General features: G+C 41.1%; 2 protein-coding genes across 9 annotated transcripts in view; one reads left to right on the plus strand and one right to left on the minus strand.

Annotated features, from left to right (window-relative positions):
- The first annotated feature begins 2769 nt into the window (after positions 1 to 2769).
- Positions 2770 to 3487, plus strand: LOC5576571 (deoxyuridine 5'-triphosphate nucleotidohydrolase). Its single transcript, XM_001662707.2, has 2 exons — positions 2770 to 2994; positions 3060 to 3487. The coding sequence occupies exons 1-2, from the start codon at positions 2891 to 2893 to the stop codon at positions 3397 to 3399; spliced, it is 444 nt and encodes a 147-aa protein (XP_001662757.1). The 5' UTR covers positions 2770 to 2890; the 3' UTR covers positions 3400 to 3487.
- Positions 3488 to 8921: 5434 nt separating this feature from the next.
- The window catches only part of LOC5576572 (myosin-IA), an 84099-nt gene continuing 77812 nt past the window's right edge, over positions 8922 to 15208 (minus strand). For all 8 annotated transcript variants that reach the window (XM_021845423.1, XM_021845420.1, XM_021845417.1 and 5 more), the window contains exon 9: positions 8922 to 9879. In XM_021845423.1, the coding sequence (XP_021701115.1) occupies positions 9705 to 9879 (175 nt within the window). In that variant the 3' untranslated portion in view covers positions 8922 to 9704. The remainder of the gene's footprint in view (positions 9880 to 15208) is intronic.

Below are 15208 nucleotides of genomic sequence, written 5' to 3' on the forward strand. Positions count from 1 at the left end.
GACTTTGACAATTTGACAAGGATAGAAAACAAACATTGGAGCAAGCCATGAATTGCCAATTTGCTGAGTGTGCATTTAAATGCATTGAAATTTAACAGATGCATCAGAAGTGATCCACCCCTTGGTCACACCCCTTGCCTTAAACTCAAATTTTAGGTGTATTTTGTTTTCCGTGTCCCTTCCGAAATGTCAGATAGGAACAACCCCAGTGTTAAAACTAAAAGCCCTGTGGTGTTTTTGTCGACTAAGCGAACGTCAAACATGATTAAAAGTGTCAAGGTTCATTTATGGACCCAATTTCGAAATTACAGTTTAAATATGATTTAGCCGTTATTTGAGCGGGAAAAATTGCTAAAATAGTTGCAGTAACATGCTCTTTCGTGTCATTAAATAAAAACAAGATTTCATTAAACATTTTAGGACCCAAATTGGGAAGCTTTAAGTCTGATTTGCTACTGAAAAGGAATCGCTAAAGAAATTTCTTGCCGATCCCTTGCAGAAATTTTCTACAGCGACTCCCATTTGAACTGACAGTTCTTTTCAACTGCGTACTGCAATCAGAAAAAAGCGCATTCTTGATCGATTCCTTGCAGAAATTTCCCATGCATCAAGATAGGCCGAGAAATTACTTGTCAGCAGCGAATCAGGCTTTAATCAAAAAAATATTTGGCAGGCGTGATAGTCATCATCATTCCGCACAACCGGTAACACAGCGAATCCCCGCTGTATATCTTCGGTATATTACGCCAAAAAGTTATTGATCCGTGATATAATCGAGAAATTACTGTATCTGCAAAAAGTGGGCTTTTTTATCCAGCTTTTTACGAGCGCTAATGGCTGCCGCAAACAGGCTCGCTTTCTGGTAGGGATTAAACGATTCGACGTTTAGCTTGGGTCCGTTCAATAGAAAACAACCCAAGCCAATCGTCAAATCGGCATGTCCCTACCAGAAAACGAGCCTGTTTGCAGCAGCCATTAGCGCCTTTCAAAACCTGGATACATTAATGGGTACTGCCAAGTTTACAGTGTATAGCATTCACCTCAGGCTGAAAGAGGTCACTGCATGTTATATGCAGTTCATAGGTTAACACATCATCGTAATTGAAAAACTGGAGAAACGGACGTTTTCTAGATTTCTTGTCTTTTAAAGGCTGATTTGCTGCTGAAAAATAATGTCTTGGCGTATCTTGATGCAAGGGAAATTGCATCAAGAAATCGCCCACGAAAAAGTAGTTTACGAACAAGTTGCAGAATGATGATTTTTACAGCACGAGTCGTAAATTTATTCTACGAGGCTTGCAACATTTTTTGCAATTTCGTAGAAGACCGCTTGCGGGTATCAGAATTTATATCAGAATGCATTCACCATTATTTTAAAATTTCTTGAAAAAATGTTGTGTAACGATTCATTACGCAACTCAAAACAGTTGCGTAATGAGAAAGCGTTGCGTAATGAATTATTACAGCAATGGTTTCAGTTGCGTAATGACTTCCCGCACTGCATATTTCATTGCAGGAAAGTAGGCTGTTTCATGACAGTTTGACGTGATTAAGAACAGCCTATTACGATGAGAAATTGCAAAAACACTTTTTTCTGAACGCAGTACGCAGTTGTAAAAAAATGTCAGCTCAAACAGGAATCGCTGTAAAAAATTTCTGCAAGGAATTGGCGAGAATGAGTGGTTCCTTTTCAGCAACAAATCAGCCTTTAAGCTTGGCATGCTGTTCCACTCAAGAAAAGTAAAGAAATTCTTTCACTGAATGGGTCACAAAATATCCTACAGAGAGCTTCCTTTGAAATGACATTTCGTCTCAACTGCGTCCTGCGATCCGAAAAATGTGATTTTCTGGATCATTTCTAAATTTTTTATGTGTTTGTCTGTATACATTTATGCGTTGCTTAATTCTCTATCGATTCACCCGGACATAATTGTTAGAAGCATTTTGGAAACCTTTTTACAACGCTTCGAACAGGTCTTGTTTTGTGACTATTGTCGGCAGCGTCGTTTTCTTCGGCAGCTTTCCCATAAGAACTGCAGGTGAATCTCTTCGGCAGCTCCAAATCAGCCGCATTTTGAGGCGAATTCATTTGAACTGATCACATCTTTGGCGAACTTGTTTTTTCTGTCTCGGAAATCTCGTCAATGGGAAGCTGATAGAACAAAGAATCATCTGAATGTTTTCATTGGTGTGTTTTGATAGAAAAATACTGTGTGAGTTTATTCATATATTTCATAACGCTAGAAATAATCATTTTTTACACCCACCCACCCCCTTGTAACGCTTTTTGTATGAATATTCTTAAAGTTTTGTATGAGCTGAGCGTTATGAAATTTGTGATAATAGTCGAATGGTGCCGAAGCCGTAAATCACCCTATTTCTATTTTAAGAAATTCCGTCAAAATGGCAGCACTTGTTCAGTTCAGTAAACACTACAAATCTAAAACTTGTTTTCGGGACTAATCGCGAAATGGAGCGAATCAGATTAACTAAACAAAATCAAATTTATTTTCAATTTCTGTTATAACCGGATTTCTTCAGAAAAATTAACAGCATATTTCATAAGCAGTTTTAAAACTTACATTCCTCAATCAAAATCAAGTTTCAAATGCAATTTATAATAATGGAAACAATGTTTTCGTTGTTGATTGCGCATGCAGATTGGCCTCGAACAAAATTGACCCAATCTGAAAAAGCTTTGAGCTTTCAAAAATCTCCTTTTAAAATTTGTATGCGAATAATTTTCTTGCAAACGGATAAATTTGCGCGCCAAAACACGGTTCTCTGATTGATGTTTCTCTCATTCTGTTTGCGGTCGCCTCCGGTAAATGTTCCTAGCTAGACATCGAATCTCATTTTAATTCCGAGCCCAGTATTTTCATCAAAAACCATGAAGCCAGACCAAAAATGCATCCTACGGTTCGCCAAGCTCACGGATCAAGCCTTCGCACCTTCCAAAGGATCCGTCAAGGCCGCCGGATTTGATCTCAAAAGGTGAGTTCTCAGAAGTGGCCAATTAAATGGTGTCCTGAATTGTCCTGTCTTGATCCCCCTTCCAGTGCGTACGAGTACACGGTTCCTGCCCGGGGCAAGCAGTTGGTGATGACCGACATCCAGGTGCAACTTCCGGAAGGGTGCTATGGCCGGGTTGCTCCCCGATCCGGACTGGCCGTGAAGAACTTCATCGATGTGGGCGCCGGAGTTGTGGACGAGGACTACCGGGGTAACCTGGGTGTGGTCCTATTCAACCACTCGGACAACGAGTTCAAGGTGGCCCGGGGGGATCGCATTGCGCAGTTCATCTGCGAGCGAATCTTCTATCCGGAGCTGGAGGAGGTCAGCAGCCTGACGGAAACGGAACGGGGCAGCGGCGGGTTCGGATCCACCGGAACGCAATGAGACTGATGAGCAGGGGTAAGAAGGTACCTATTCGATATTCTAGGAGTAGTTTGTAAGATGTTTGTTTAAAATACAAGAATCATTCTTTGTAATTTAGTAGTATGCTATTTGATTCCGAATCGAATCCTTCTTTTTGGTTTTAAAGCCTTCCGGTGTTCTTTGGAGATCTTTTTGAAACTCTTCAAGAATCCTTCCAGATTCCATCGGGAATCCTTCAGAAATAATTTCGGAATCTTCAGAAATCCTTCCGGAAACCATTCAAAATCTTTTCCATGTCATTCGAGGACCTCCTAAAATATTTTGAAAATCCTCCCGAAATACTTTGTGAATCCTTTGAGGATCCATTAGGAATTCTAGGATTCTTTGGGACCCTTCGTGAACCAATCCGAAACTCTTCGGGAAATTATCGATGATCCTTCCGTAATACATCATTAATTCGTTGGAAATACTTCGGGAATCCTTCGTGATCCATCCATCGAGAATCCTTGCGGAACCCATGGGGAATCTTTCGATAATCCTTCGGGTACGTTTTCCAGAATTCTTCAGAAATTCTTGGAGAATTCTCAGGGACTTCTTCTGAAATCCTTTTCCAGGCTCTCAAATGTCAAAGGATTCTAAAATGCCCTTCGGAAATCATTCTCCAGGATCCTTCGGAAACCTTCCCGAAATCCATTGGGAACCCTCCCGGAAACCTTCGATATATATTTCGAAATTCTTCAGAAATCCTTCGAGAAACTTTCTGAAATCCTTCGGGAATCTTTCAAGGCTCCTTCAAGAATCGTTCGGAACTCCCTCCAGGATTCTTCGAAATCCTTCGAGAACCCTTTGTAAATTCTCCTGAATTCCTTTGGGAATATTTACAGGATTCTTTAAGACTCCTTCAAAAATCTCTACAGGATCCTTTTGAATCCTTCAAAATCATCGTAATGCAATCGATCGTAAATGTGGTAGAAGATTACCCATTTTTTGCTGCATCGCCCGATCATTTACTTTTTTGTGAATGTTGCGGAACTAATGTCGTTGAAGTAAAATGTCCGTTTTAATTCGATACGCTCTCTGAACCAGTATTGCTAAATCGTTGCTGAATCCTCGCCATCAGTACTACACTGAGAACAGCGTTGCAGTTTGTGAAGCTCTGAATCATTGTTGGCAAGCGGGAGCACCACGAAGAACCTTGCATTGCATTCTGACATTACTATAGGAGTGAGGCGTCGAAGTTGTGCCATGCCTACTAGATCGTTTGATGTCCGATCCGATGCTACATTCTCGGAGTTCTTTCAACAGGCTTTTGATTGTCAACCATCATAACAGGGTTGGAAGACAAGATCTATGACAATGTTCATTCAATACCACACATCTTCCCTCTTCTCAGGAAAAAAAGGTTTGAAGTGATGAGTTTTCACATCGTTTCCGTCATCACGAAAGCTTTCAGGAATTCAGGATGTATATTTCACATCGCACCGATGTATACTGTTTCATATTTCAACTGTTCACTTGTACATGCGACTTTGAAACATTTTTCCGCTGTAGGATACCCACGCAATCAGAACGGCGTTGAAATTATTGATCGGTTGAATGTCGTTCCATACATTAGAAACGGCAAGCTAATTATATGAAATGACATATCTAAGACGAATTTTGGACAAAATATTGCTATTAATAAACTGACATATATGTGTTCAACAGAGTAGCATCAGTGTTTGACTTTCATCTTGTTGTACATTCAATCCACCGTACTTTCACGGAAATACTCACTCAAAGACTTGTTTGACTGTTGTTACTTGTTTTGATATAAAATAATATGTTATTATCTTGATCTACTAAGTTACTAGCCATCATTGGGCTTACATATCCTATTCTATAGATACATTTTTTTGACCGCCAGTCGCGCATGCATGTGAACATAACTTTTATTAGGACCCAATTTGTGATTACTAGTCGCGATAGCAAGTGTACACAAACATTACTTAGAGCAAATATACGACCACCAGTCGAGATAACAACATCAATAATACTTGCTAGGAACAAGTATACGACCACCAGTCGAGTTAACAACATCAATAGCAGTTACTATGAACAAGTATGCGACCACCAGTCGCGCTAGCTATATCAATAACATTGATTGCTAGGAACAAGTATGCGACCACCAGTCGAGTGTAGATCACCATTGCTTAGAACAAATATGTGACCACCAATCGCGCTAGCAATATCAAGTTGATTGATAGGAACAAGTTTGCGATCACCAGTCGCATTAAGGACATATTCATTGCAACCATCTGTCGCGTTAAAGACAACCAAATACCAAACCAAATGCAGCCACCAATCGCGGCAATAAAAATTTATTGCGACCACCAGTCACTTTAAACACTTTTTATTTTTGCATTGCATACACCAGTTGTGTTAAGGACATTTTTTCCATAGCAACCAACAGTCGCGTTAAGGACATTTTTTTTCAAACATGTTATTATTTTTTTAACATGGCATTTATTTAGAAATAATAATGAATTAAGTAGATTTGAATAGTTCGGATCACACCGGTTATCGACACAAAATTCACAAATTTCACCGATTCAGTATGCTTCACACTTAACTTGTTCGGTAAACATTACGGGATACACAATGTTTTGAATCAAATAGGAAAGAAAACAATCATGTGCATTATTGGTCAAATTTGACCAAAACATCGATAATACTGAATAGATTAAAATTCGATTCGTCGAATCGATGAGCTTATTTAATCGAATCCTTTGTATCGTTTTTTTTTAAATCGATTCGATTTCTTCACCCGTAAGCAAATTTACAAGAACAACGACTCAAAATAAGATCAAATCCCTTGCATTAGGATTCCATATTGTTTCAACATCAAAAAATCGATTAATTGGAACGAAAAATCTACTTTTGGAACACCAATTCAAAATCGCCCATGGCTTTGAATATTTGCCCACACTAACATTCATTTTTCAAACTATTTTATTTTATTGAAATTATTTTGTTTTTATTTGAAAGCAGGAGAGATAAGATATAGAAATGTGTGTATCATCACAGAAGAAACGATGAAATGATCACATACAACCAAAGCGAAGTTTTATTATTATTTATATAGAAATTTGCACAGTTGATAAATGTTGCGGGAGTTTTTTTTTTTCAATTGAAATTACTAATTGATAAGTTATACAAATTGATTAATATTCATGAAAACCACTAATAGCTTTAACACTTCACTTCTCTTTTGCAAAATCACATTATTATACAAATTATACTTAATTATACGATATTTGTTTATACACGTTTTGTACGGATATGTTCAATTGACCTCTGCAAACAATATAGTTCAGTTCCTAACGTTATTCTTTTTCCGTTCAACCTATGCAGAAAATAGGTCCCTGATAAAAGCAGAATGCGCACTTCATAACTTATATGAATCAGGTCGAAATGATCATAATCTTTGAATCGGATGAAACCACGGGCCCTCCAAGCTTGTCAACCACATATTGATGCACCGTGGCCAACATGATTATGACATTTTTGGGTTAAATTTCATCCTGCTATCGACAATCACTCCAAGATCCTTAATAGAACTGACACGTTCAAGTGTTTGAGATGCCATTTCGTAATTTTGTTGCATCGGGGAACGTGAGCGTGAAAATGAAATACATTTACATTTATCTGCATTTACTTCCATTCCGTTGGCGTGACACCACTTCACGATCGTATCCAAATCTCGTTGTATAATACAACAGTCGATACGGAATAGTATCGCTCGGAAGATTTTCAGGTCATCGGCGAAAAACAATTTTTCTGATTGAATTAGACCACACAGATCGGCAGTGAACAAAATGAAAAGCAGCGGTCCCAGATGACTTCCCTGAGGAACACCCGAAGGTATCCTGAAACGGGATGACTTAATGCCATCAATTTTGACGAAAGCCCAGCGTGCAGTCAAATATGAGCGTAACCAAGATGTTGCCCACTCGGGGAGGCACATTTTTTGTAACTTTGCAATAAGTAATCCGTGAGGTACTCTATCGAAAGCCTTTGCAAAATCGATATATACGGCTTCGACTTGACGATTTTTTTTCCATTTTGGTTCTAACACTAGTTACAAACGTCATTAGATTCGTCGTTGTAGATCTGTTTTTGACAAAACCGTGCTGTACCTCCGGAATGACTAGCAAAACGGCTCGATACAAGGCCTCATGGAAGAAGCATTCGAGAATTTTGGAAAAACAGCTCAGAATTGAAATACCACGGTAATTTTCAGCATTCGTTAGGTTGCCCGATTTGTGAATTAATAATAATAGACGCTCCTTTCCATAAAGCAGGAAAAACTCGATTCGTCAGCGAACGATTAAAGAGAATTGATAAGGGTAGGGCAAGCCATTCGGCGCACTGCTTAATAAACAGCGGTGGAATTTCATCGGGACCTGGACCTTTAGTGGTATCCAAGTCAGATAAACGCTGGTAAACTTCGTCTACAGTTACCTCCATGGGTGGCATACGCAAATCATACGACAAAACACCATCGAGCACCACGTGAGTAACTTGAGTCGAATTTTCGTTAAACACACTTTTGAAAAATGCCGCTAAAAGATTTGCTGAGTCTGTTGTGGAACTAGCATGCTCATTCTGGAAAGATATCTCACGAAGCACACTGTTTGGTTTGCGTTGATTTTTCACAAACTTACAAAATGACGAAGGATCGCTTTTCGCTTTGTGTTCCAAGTCTGATATATACTCACGGAAAGCTGTACGACGCATGGGTGAATACTCCCGTTCCATTGACTGAAGTGTAATCCAGTTCTCTTCGGATCTATGTTTAAAATACCTTTTACGGATTTTGCGTAGCCTGTTTCGAAAGTGTCGAAGATCGTTGTTCCACCACGGTTGATTGAAGCTGCGAGCTGCTTGGTTGTTTTTGCGAGGCACATTTTCACGGATGATGTCGTGGATTAGATTGTAAAACTCGATGACTGCGTCGTCCACAGAGTTTTCATTCAGAGTTACATTCCAGTTCATGGCGGTTATACTCCTACAGACAGCACTGACGTCATAATGACGAATTGTGCGGCAAACCACCTGACCATCGCCAGCCGAGACGACATGGTAGTGCAACTCTTAGGTATTAAGACTGCCTACCTATACGCCGATCTGAAGGAAGAAGTCTACATTCGACCGCCTCCAGGTGTGAAGACGGATGACAAGGTTTGCCGGTTGAAACGCAGGGCTGAAGCAGTCAGCACATGTCTGGAACCGGAAGATAGACGACACCTTCAAGAAAATGGGATTAGGTTTCATAATAAACTCTACAAAAATGAAGTACATGGTTGCAGATGGATATAGAGGGACGCTTAGTGTTGTTGCTTCTGAGGAACTAGGAAAGTCCAAAATTGTTCAAGAAATGATTGCACAGAAGACTCCAAAGCAATTTGGAGATTTACAAAGGTTTCAAATTGTTTCTTAAATCGTTTCCTAATCAAGTGTATTCGTGTGATCGTTTCACTGAGCATTCAAATGAAACACTGTTTATGATAAAATATTTATTTACTGATTCAAAAAGTTTACAGTTAAAAGTACAATGATGGATTAGAAAAACCATTTTGATTATTTCCGGCGAAGGCACAGCTTAATCCTATTGTATGTATTTCGTTTAAAGTATTGTACAGATAAAAATGCTTCATTAACCTGTTTGCGTTGAAGGTTTCAACAATCGAAAACCAGATGCCTTCCAGTAATCGTCATCATTTTGTTAAACAATCAATGTTAAGCACGTGTGTGATTCAAATATTTACAAATATTGATTATTGTAGTCTTTTTGATAAAAATAAAAATTGGTCATAACTCGCCTAACCCATCTGTTAGGAAATCGATCGCTCCGCGTTTCTCAATATCACAACTCTGGTCAAAAATAAGCGCCTATCTATTGTTGCCTTCAAAGTCTCATGCTATTGCCGTTTTATTACTTCCGATGACTTTGTTTAATCATTCTGTTACCGTACCATGGCACTAAACGGAATCTCCGTAGCGATTAGAGCAATTATTACACGAAAAATGCCACATTTCATAAGTACGTTGATCATTTGCCAGTACCTTCTGTACTCAATGTTCGATACCTTAACTAAGCACAATTCTGTAGGGCGGATTACATCATTACTCCTTACCCTAACTTTTAAATCTTCTAATTATTAAGAAACTCAAAAATACTGATCCTGCCATCAATACGCGTACAATATAATCGGAAAGAACAAAAAGTAGTTTTTTTTACAGTACACATGTATTCAAATCAACGAATGTCACCTTTAGGGCTTTTAGATCGCACTGCCGTACGACGAAGGAACCTTGAAAACGATTACAGCACCGGAATGTTCGAAGGCAGGCGTCTCAACGCCTGCGACGGCCTCTACGCTCAGCGTGCGCATCTTGTTGCCTAGCCGGAGCTGGAACGTCGGTGACACCGTCACCGGCAGGTCCTGATTGCACAGTCTGGAAACAGAGAAGATTAAATGCAAGATTAGTATCGTTAATGGGAATATGGAATCACTATCTGGTGATGGTTAAACTGCGGCTAGAACTGTACCGGCTAAAGTAACCGGATTTAGCGACTGTATATGCGCAGCTACTCCGAGGCTGTATTATCGATAGAGGGTGAGAGATGAAGAGATGAGAGAGGAGAAGCGACGCGGGCGAGGAAATTATACATCATGGGCCGTTACTATGAAAATGACGCTTATAAAAGAAGGATCCTGGCGAGCCGTGAAGCCACGTACTGCTTCAAAGATTCGGATTACCGTACAAGTAGACGTCGGCGAAATTGGAGGAAATCGGTTCCGTTGAAGATTACGTCGACGAGCTGGTAACCACGGCGCAGAACCTGAGCGAAATTTGATTTGAGGTAAACAACCAGTGGTTAGCATCGATCTTGTTCAAGGATTTGCCGGAGTATTACAACCCCATGATAATGGGAATGGAAGCTTCGGGTGTCGACTTGACGGCTGATCTTGTGAAGGCGAAAATACTTCAAGATGTGTGAAGTGGTCGTTGAAAAGTTCCGAAGCGGAGGGTGTCTTGTACAACAAGCAGAACTCCAAATTAGGGCACGAAAAAACTGGCAAGAAAACCGGAAAATGCTTCAATTGCAAGAAACCCGCACACTTTGCTGCACAATGTCCTCAGAAGCAGTTGGAGAGCAGGTACATCACACACCCTGCAGTGGAGATGTTTATGGATAAGAAATGTGTAGAGGTAACGTTTAGCGAGTAAGATTTTAATATGTTGATTCCCAAACATAAAAAAGGGGTTGAACTGGTAGCGATATCAGTCAGTAGCTTGCCGTTGGAACGGTAGTCTCATTGTTGGTTTGTCATCATCTTTCTGGCGTTACGTCCTCACTGGGACAGAGCCTGCTTCTCAGCTTAGTGTTCTTGTGAGCACTTCCACAGTTATTAACTGAGAGCTTACTATGCCAATGACCATTTTTGCATGCGTATATCGTGTGGCAGGTACGATGATACTTTATGCCCTGGGAAGTCGAGAAAATTTCCAACCCGAAAAGATCCTCGACCGGTGGGATTCGAACCCACGACCCTCAGCTTGGTCTAGCTGAATAGCTGCGCGTTTACCGCTACGGCTATCTGGTTTGTGTAGTTTTCATTTCAACAGGTTATGGGCCCAGAAACGCCTGGAGGACGCTGAGGAGACTTCGATGAGGGACCACAAGGGAGCACCTGGACGATGAGACAGGACCTGGAGGTAGAACCTGAATGGGAGGTGGAGTCTGGACGGGAGATAGCTTGGACGAGGTGCCCAAGAGTTGGTGGTCAATATGCGGTCGAGGCTGGTGGCGGGTACTGGTTGATCGAAGGACGAGCTCGGAATAGCTAAAGAACTTGAAACTCATAAGGAGCTTGGAATACGGCGCGGTTCACTACGAGGAAGGTGTTGCAACTGACCAGAAGGAGCTCGAGGCTTCGGTATAGCTAGGAGGAGCTCGTTAGCCAGAAGGAGCTTATAGGACAGATGCAGCTCGGTGGCAGATATGCGATTCGAAGGTTGTGTGATGAGGACAAGTTTTTGAGAGCAGGTACATCACACACCCTGCAAAGGGGGTGCACGCTATGTCTGAACCAGACGATTATAAAAATCGAATGTACATCAGATATTTTCTCGCTAGAGATCAGTATTTGGTGTACATATTCATAATCGGAAGGTTTTGAAATATTCTATCGGTGACAATGGAAATTGTCGTTGAAAATGGAATTTTCAATGGTTTTAGTATGAAAAATAGCTTAAAAGTGAGAAAAATCAAAATTTCACCGATGGAATATTTTAGAACCTTCCGATTATGAAAATATGACCCAAATACTGAACTCGAACGAGAAAAACCCGAATGTACATTCGATTTTTATAATCGTCTGGTTCAGACATAGCGTGGGGTGGCCATGGGTAAGAATTGTAGAGGTAGTTTAGCGTTTAGCGAGTAAGAGTGTAAGTACAGTCGAATTTCGTTCGTTGCACTATCGTTAAGTGGGCTACGTTTTAATTGGGCTTCCGTTAGTGTTGGGCTAAAGCCCACCTAAAACGAAGGCAAACGTCATTTTCTGACATAAGACGCAATTTATCAATGTTGGTAGCTCTGGTTTTCTTTTGTTGTATGTTATTTGAAACTCCCGAAGCCCGATTAGTGAAAGTCTTTCACTAAGTGGGCTACAGGTTTAGTGAAACGAACGAAAGTTGACTGTATGTTAATACTTTGACATGAAATAAAAGAGAGGTAGCTATATCAGTCAGTAGCCTGCGGTTGGAACGGTAGCCTCCCTCGTTGTTGATTTGTATAGTTTAATCACAGACAAACAGACGTAACACTTAGAACAAATCCCGATCAAAATCATAGTCACGATGACATGTACGCCCAATGCTAAAATCGGTGTGTTTGGCCGATGGACCAACAGATGGCGGTAGTGTGTAAATGTCAAACGCGAACAAAAACGATGCGAGCGCTGCGAGTGGCCACCTACTATATATTTGAATCGTCCGTTCAAAAGGTGGTCGATGGTAATCGGTGAGAGTGTGACGTCTGTTTGTCTGTGGTTTAATTTTCAACAGAAGCAGTTAAGGGACACGGGAGACCGTGTTATTTTCCCTATCTTATGACCAGAAGCGAGGAAGGTTTCAAGAAGCATAAAACTGTGGTGAACTCTGTATCTATCGAAATAATCAGTCAATCAAGTCGGTGGCCAGAGGGTTTGTCGAGTTGGATCTCAAACAAGGACGCATTGAAGTACGTTCCTGATATGGCCACAAACTTGTTATCAATCAGCCACATTTGCAATTAAAGTTTGAAAGTTGTTTTCACGGCGTCGAAATGTGGACAATGATGGCAAGGTATCGCGTCATGAACAGCGCCATGAAGAAAATGGACTATATCGGCTGAATCAGAGGACAGAGAAGTCGTTTCTCGAGGTGGATTCCAACATTTGGCACAATCGAATAAACATCTGAACCAGCAGAGTATGGCGAAGCTTTTGTCGATGGCAGATAGAATCGTGCTAAAGAAAGAAGCTCTACAAGATTGTATCGCTTGTCTCCTAGGTAAACATGCTCGAGACACGTTTCGCTCTAGTTACACGAGAGCAGAAGGAGCTCTGGACTTGGATGAAATCGATCCTTCCTTACTTTTATCGATTATGCTACTCTGAAAATATTCGTGTATTATTTGAAGTCCAAAGGTCATGTCGCAGAGGTTCATAAGCAATCCAAGTCACAAGTCGAACGGCAAACTGGCAGGAAGTTGAAGGTATTGCGGACGAATAATGTCAATTCAAGAAGCGAGACGGTATCGTGCACCAAACCAGTTGTCCTTATACACCTTAACAAAATGGAGTGACCGAGTGGAGAAGGCAAGATGTATGCTGAACGACGCTCAATTGCCGAAGAAGTTCTGGGCAGAATCCATTTCCAATAGCGACATATCTTGTGAATCGCAGTCCATCCAGCATCACTTGACATGGGTGCATCGGAAGAAGCATGGTCCAAACGAAAACCGAATCTACAGCACTTGAAACTATTTGGATCTATGGGCTCCAGAAGAAACTGCGGTCAAGAAAGATTCACCCCGCACCAAATGCACGATGTACAAAATGCTTACAAAACCGGTAGTTATCTACGGGCATGAGACGTGGACTACGCTTGAGGAGGACTTGCAAGCCCTTGTGGTTTCGATTGCCGGGGGTTAAGGACGATTTTCGGAGGCGTGCAGGAGAAAGGCGTGTGGCGGCGAAGAATGAATCACGAGCTCGCTTAACTCTACGGCGAACCCAGTATCCTGAAGGTGGCGTAAGCTGGAAAGATACGCTGGGTAGGGCATGTTTCAATAATGCCGGACAACACCCCTGTAACGATGGCGGTCGCTTCGAATTTGGTCGGAACAAGAAGGCGTGGGGCGCAGCGAGCTAGGTGGATTGACCAGCTGCACCAGGACCAGGAGAGCGTGGGTCGCATTCGAGGATGAAGAGAAGTGGCCATGAACCGAGTTGATTGGCTAAAAAATGTTGGCGTGGTTTTGTCAAGTTAAGTGATTTAAAAATTATTAATAACTATTTTGATCCCGTGCAATGTACCATGCACCAAAGCAGAAAAGGAGGAAGTTCGATGTGAAGTTCAATGAAGGCATTCTGGTCGAGTACGCAGATAACTCCAAAATAATTCGTATTTTCAATCCCCATTCTGGCGACGTGATCGTCACTAGAGATGTACACCGTGTCCAATATATTCTCATACACTTTTTCGTTTCTGTGTCGTCGTATAACGAATGATCATTTATCATCAATGTATTGGTGTTAAGTTACTCTACCTTTGCACTAATGAATGAGCACTGTGTATGATATTTTTCATTCCGTGTTCACTTGTAATCGACAATGGAAGAGTTTCGAGCTGTTGTGATAAAAAAGTTTGTGAATGGAGAGCGCCCAGGCGCTATTTTCAAAAATTTGAAAAGCCAAGGTGTGAAGCGAGATTTTGTCTACCGGACCATCAGACGATACCGTGATACTTCCTCGTTGGATGACCGGAAGAGATCCGGCCGGGCACGTTCAGTTAGGACTGAACGAGTGATTAAGGTTATAAGAGAACGGATCCGAAGTCTCAGCGTTCTACTCGGAAAATGGCTGCAGATTTGGGAGTTTCGAAATCGACCATGCACAATATCCTCAAAAGTGACCTGAAATACCATGCTTTTAAAAAGCGTAAAGTACATGGAGTTTTAGAACCGTCAAAGAAAAAAAGGTTCGAAAGAGCCAAACTCATTCTTCCCCGGCACGCTGGAGAAGAGTTTGTGTTTTCCGATGAAAAGTTATTCGTTTTACAACAATCCCATAACGTCCAAAACGACAGAATCTGGGCCGCCTCGTCGAAAAATGTGTCAGACAGAGAAAGGAACATTCCACGGTTTCAAAGCGCTGCTTCAGTGATGGTTTGGGGTGGTATTTGTAAGCGCGGTAAATTACCACTCGTTTTTATCGAAAAAGGTGTTAAAGTCAATGCTGTGTATTATAAAACGGAAGTTTTGGAGAAAGTTGTGAAGCCAAATAATCAAAAATTGTTTGGAAGAGACCATTATGTCTTCCAACAAGATGGAGCACCCTCCCTCACAGCAAATCTCGTTCAGAGCTGGTGCAGAGAGAATTTAACAGACTTTTTGGCGAAAGATGAATGGCCTCCCAGTTCACCAGATCTGAATCCTTTGGATTACTTCGTGTGGTCATATATGATGTCGAAGGTTAACGAGCACAAAGCGTCTAATTTGGCCCAATTCAAA

The sequence above is a fragment of the Aedes aegypti genome, chromosome 2 (assembly GCF_002204515.2).
Source record: "Aedes aegypti strain LVP_AGWG chromosome 2, AaegL5.0 Primary Assembly, whole genome shotgun sequence".
Classification (NCBI taxonomy): Eukaryota; Metazoa; Arthropoda; class Insecta; order Diptera; family Culicidae; genus Aedes; species Aedes aegypti.